Source organism: Sinocyclocheilus rhinocerous, unplaced genomic scaffold (assembly GCF_001515625.1).
Source record: "Sinocyclocheilus rhinocerous isolate Xijiao unplaced genomic scaffold, SAMN03320098_v1.1 scaffold478, whole genome shotgun sequence".
NCBI lineage: Eukaryota > Metazoa > Chordata > Actinopteri > Cypriniformes > Cyprinidae > Sinocyclocheilus > Sinocyclocheilus rhinocerous.
In genome coordinates this window covers 2,390,193-2,395,842 of record NW_015651483.1, presented here as the reverse complement: position 1 = coordinate 2,395,842, position 5,650 = coordinate 2,390,193, and the positions used below count along the sequence as shown (strand labels likewise).

Below are 5,650 nucleotides of genomic sequence, written 5' to 3'. Positions count from 1 at the left end.
TCACTAATAAAACCAAAACCAAAGCCTGGAAAAACACCACATGAGTTTTCGAGGCAGGATTACAAACAATCAACAAGTGAATGGGGTATATGCATGAGGAATGCCACCGCGAGACACCGAAATTGAAGAGAAAAGCGCATAATCGCAAGACACTCGGGTTCCAGACGCGCGTCTCATCGGCACCAAACTCTCGCGTCCACACCTGCCTCCTTTGCGCGCTATTTATCCACATGCACCTGCTCGCTAGGAGACATTCGATGTCATCACTTAGAAAAATCCAAGTGGGTTCAAACAACCCTGATTGATCTCTTCCACCCAACATCTCCAACATCACCCTCCTACCATGACAGCCGTCAGCCTCGCCTCTCCTCGGAAAGCCGAAGGGGTTCATCCGCTTTATCCGTGATCATTCGTCAAAGCTCCGCGGTTCGGACCCACATCGCGGTGGCACGCACAGTCGAGTAGATGCGCGTGGGAGACCAAAAAAGAGCCCTTCCGGTGGTGATCAGTGATTTTGCGCAAGACTGTGCGCAAATGCACGTGCAGATGATCCCGAGTGGTCCACAGCGAGTTGTGAATAACCCCCCACCCTCCTCCTCAACTCACCTTTCCTTAAAAAGCAGTTGTACTGAACGCCTGATGCGCGCAACGGTGAGTTTGGAAACGCATCGACCTTTGACGACAGCGCGCGTTATTGTAATGCATCTTTTCGTGCCTTTACACATTACATTACATTAGATCCGGATTCTCGTATTGGGACAGCAGGTTCAGCATTCATGTTCAAGTGCAAAATGATTAGTGCTTTAAGAGTCCTTAAAAAAAACAAAAACAAAAACCCTGAAGGTATGAATCATTAGAATTAGCAAATATAATAAAAATAAGCTAATAATAATAATAATAAAGAAAACAGAAGGAATGTAAAGAAACAATTCTCGTGGTTTACTGGAGAGAAGCAAACATATAAAAGCTTACACAGAAGCCTTCTGAACCATTTCTCTTTGTGCTCTGTGCTCTCTCTTTATGCTCTCTATCTCTCTCTCTCTATTGAAAATGGCCTCTAAGCAAAGGTTTTCCAGCGCGCTACAGTAACCATCCAATCCTTCACTCCAGCGTCCAAAGTAAGATTCAAAATGTATGAGCGAGTCGATTTGCACCTGAAGGGACAGAAAAACACGTATGTGGAATTTTTGGTGCGATAAAAACAGGCGAGAAATTTGAATTATGTTGGGATTATGCGCTTTGTACTGCTGAGAACCACACAAAAAACCAAATGCATATATTCTGTACCTGTTTGCTACAGTGAGATAGCAACACTTAAGTCAATGATATTTTGTTACAGTTTTTTGACAGTGAAAGTGACATAGAGGAGAATGTGTCTGAGGCAGACGATAATGTTGAGGAGGACCCTGATTATGAGGCATCCTCCTCAGATGAGAATAAGACTCCTAGTGTTGATCCTCCTGTTGTCTCTCAACCACCAGCAGACACATTGTCTGAAAATGGAAAGTTATTATGGTCCCGCTCCCCTCTTGAATGACAGGGTAAGCTTAGTGCTGCTAATGTCATCAAAATGGTTCCACCAGATATGCTGTCAGCCATGGCCAAGATATACAGTAAAATCAGCATTTGAGCTTTTCATTACACCATCAATTGAAAAGAATATACTTGAAATGACAAACTTAGAGGAGAGGAGGGTGTATGGGACTTTGATGTGACTGACTTGCAAGCCTTCATAGGAGTGCTCATTTTGGCAGGAGTGTACAAGTCAAAAGAAGAAGCAACAGCAAGCCTTTGGAATGCTGACACTGGAAGATCAATATCTCCAGCCACCATGTCTCTAAAGACATTCCAGGTTTTCTCCTGTGTCATACGCTTTGATGACAAAGAAACACGACAGGGCCGACGACAGCATGACAAACTCGCAGCAATATGGGATGTATGGGACAAGTGGAAATGACCTGACACAAACTTTTAAATAAAAAATAAATAAATAATATTCTGGAGGTTTAAATTGCTGGGGTCAAATTGACCCCAAAGGGGATAAGGTGTTGCCAGATTTTAGGGTAACAGGAGGGTTAATGGCAACAGGAGCTGCAGTCAGGGACGGGTGAAGGAGGAAAGAAAGCATTACATACATCCTTGCCAGACCTCTCCATCTATGGGTGCTGAATCTGAGAACCACAAGACACTTCAGGCTGAGCAAGAGGCTGTTATTAATAAACTTAAATAAATGCACTAGTAAAACCTCAGATTTTGCGAAAAAAGGGGTGGAAGTATGCATTGATGAATACAGATTAAGGTATTTCTCGGATTACTAGAATAGTTTCAATATTAATATAAGCAATGTAATAACACAAATGATCACAGTATGGATGTTGTCTCTGTTTCAGTGGTTAAGAAAAAGTTTGATTTGCAGCAGGAGGGAGTGTTGTAACACAGAGTGGGTTGTAACATGAAAAGAGCTGCAGCTGGAGAGAAGTCACTATCACGCATGACCACCATCCAGCTGAGGCGACAGTAAAAGCTCTGTTAAAACATATAAAGGATTTAAAGTACAAATGTGAAGTAAAATTTCACATCTGAGATTTTGTTATTGAATGTTAAATGACAACTGGTTTCATCTGACTCAGCGGGTTCATCTATAATGTTTAACATCCACACAAGCTTTTCATCTACATGCTAAACAAAACATGTAAAAACATGGGAGGTTGTAACACTTTTTACTGGATCCACAGCGATTTTACAGAATGGAACAAAATGGCTAACACACACACTTATTTCGCTATCTAAATGGGGACATTGCATACTTTTTATTTATATTTTTTAAATAAATACTTCAACCTAACCCTAACCCACACACTAACCCTAAAAGAGAATTTCATGCATTTTTCAAGCAACTTTTATTTGCTTTATTTTTATACAGTTTTTACAAATGAGAATGCCTTCAGAGGGAGGTTTTGTCATATTTAACTCACTTCTGGGCACAAATTTGGCCACAAAATATGATTAAGTAAACAGACCCACACACATTTAGCTGACATAGACTTCTATTGTTTTCATATAGGCTACATCTAGTTATAAACCCTAACATAAAACTTTCTGCATTTAATAATAATAATAAAGAAAACAGAAGGAATGTAAAGAAACAAAAAGAAGCGCATTGAGATTAAAAGGAAGGAAGAGAGAACAGGAAAGAAAGGAACGCAACAGAAAGGAAAGGTATAGGGGAAGGGAGCGGTAAAGGGGAAAAAAGAGAGGGAACAGTTTTGCATTTAATGAATAAAACATCCTGAACCCTTCAGGATAATCAGAGCTTCAACCTGCTTAATCCCACACACCATTCCTGAGTTTAAAAGGTATAAAAATAAATTGTTGCTGTATTTTACACAGTTTTAACTCTAAATTAAAACAGACTGACTTTCAATTACTGGCCAAAAAATATAAGCCACTTTAAACTTTCTGCGTTTCTGAACACGTGAGCGCTCATTCAGTCTGAAGCGCGTGAAATTATGCAGCGGCGGGAAGCGTGACGTTCAGCGCGCTACAGTAACCATCCAATCCTTCACTCCAGCGTCCAAAGATTCAAAATGTATGAGCGAGTCGATTTGCACCTGAAGGGACAGAAAAACACGTATGTGGAATTTTTGGTGCGATAAAAACAGGCGAGAACTTTGAATTATGTTGGGATTATGCGCTTTGTACTGCTGAGAACCACACAAAAAACCAAATGCATATATTCTGTACCTGTTTGCTACAGTGAGATAGCAACACTTAAGTCAACGTCATTTACATGCACATCATATGTTTAAGGTTTATTTTTAGTATTTATTCAGAGTACTTTTACACAAAAGTATTAAATAAACTTAAATTATAGGCTACATGCAGCTTAATAATACCCTAACACTCAATTTATTCATGTAAACCATGCTTGCGAATTAAAATAACTAAACAAATCAAAAATGTTAAAGTAGCTTAATTTTTAAAACTATCTGTATGGCACCCAGACTGACCTTCATTTGAACATAAGCTGATATAATTGAATGTTCAATTACAGTGAATGGTGTCTAGTCTAAAATATTATGTAAAATGTTTACAACCAACGAAAATTCTGATTAATACAAGCATTCAGATTTCTAGACGCCAAAATGCTGGTTTAAGATGGTTATGGCCTTTAGGTTATTATAATTATATTATTATAAGAATATGTATGTGCATGTAAATACTGGAAAGAGGAAAGCAACACGTTAACTCATATACGGTAGTTGTAGTTTTTCAAAGTGGGCTCAGTCGATGATTTCAGATCATTTTTATTAAAACAACATAATGATAAAAAGCTTGAGATTTTGAGAAAAAAAAAACTGATATAAAAATGAATTTGTGACAGAACAAAGTAGGAAGTATTAAAACAAATCAATTAGGTGGGTGCACCGTTATGTCTATTGCTGTGAAATTCATCACATTCCTTTCACTGATGTGTCAGCTCCCAACATCAACAGGATGATGTTGAAGCATGTTGAGCTTTCCAGCTAGTTTTTGTTTGTTTCAGGGACAAAATGCATAACATTGTAGACAAACCTAGTTGTCCCCTCGAGCAGTCCAACCTCACATAAAATACAGTGCCATGGACGGAACCAGCCGTTGAATGAATTTAAAAGTAAACCGAAGACAAAAGCATTTCTGGCAAGATTCTGAAGCTCTGTTTTGCAACACTTGTTAAAAAATGTAAGCAGCAAATAGCTAGGCACAAAAAGAAAATTACTATTATTAAAAAACAAGCCTCGCATTCATCATTTACCACAGCACGTTCAATTACATGCTTCCCAGGGACTGCATATTAGAGAACAAACTTGTGTGTTGTGATTGGTAGATGGTACTTGAGAAACAATACAGCAAATTACATTTCTAAAATAAACCAAACACCTAAGGAGGCAACAGGCAGCCGTGTTCTTGGTTACATTTTATTCTATGTACAGTCATTTGTTATAAATATAATACATCTTTTTTCAGAAAAGCAGTCATGTAGATACATTTAAATAACAGTTTGATCATAGTAGTGGAGATGACAGAATGAGAGCTGGGGTAGTGGGAGAAGATGATTGGTTTGTAGAAAATGAAAAATTTTCAGAGAAAACAGTACAGCCAACCCACACAAAGATGCACAAACAAAAATATGCCCTCCGACTGACTTCTACCCCTCTTGGTGTCCTGACAGGTCCTTAAAAATCTATGCTGTTTGACTGGGCAACATGGATTCTGCCATTTCCTCACTGGGTCACAAACATTAAGATGGCTCCTCCTTAGACTTCACCGATTCCACTGGCTTCTCATAAGGTTTGCAGCCTGACTGAATAATGCAGAATATTTTGTCCTTTCAACAGCTGCAATGATATAAACCGCAGCTCTTTAGGTTACAGTGTTGGGTTTCATCTTCTGGTTTTAAGATGAAGTTTTTTATGTGTTACTGTGGCAACAGAGCACAGTGGATAGCCGGCAGGGCAGTATGAGGCAGAGATGCATAGCCATTTATATTACCACATGTTTGGGATCTTGAAAAAAATAATTCTAAAAACAAAAAGATTTCATAAAACAAAAGCAAAAATCTTCAAAAGATACATGGCTGACATGAGAGACAAATTAACATGAAGAGAAA

At 38.7% G+C, this 5,650-nt stretch overlaps 1 protein-coding gene across 1 annotated transcript in view; it reads right to left on the bottom strand.

The window, feature by feature from the left end:
* Positions 1-3,307: 3,307 nt before the first annotated feature.
* The window catches only part of LOC107712836 (trafficking protein particle complex subunit 8-like), a 67,013-nt gene continuing 64,670 nt past the window's right edge, over positions 3,308-5,650 (bottom strand). Inside the window, exon 28 of the mRNA XM_016518199.1 lies at positions 3,308-3,351. Coding sequence (XP_016373685.1) covers positions 3,308-3,351 — 44 coding nt within the window. The remainder of the gene's footprint in view (positions 3,352-5,650) is intronic.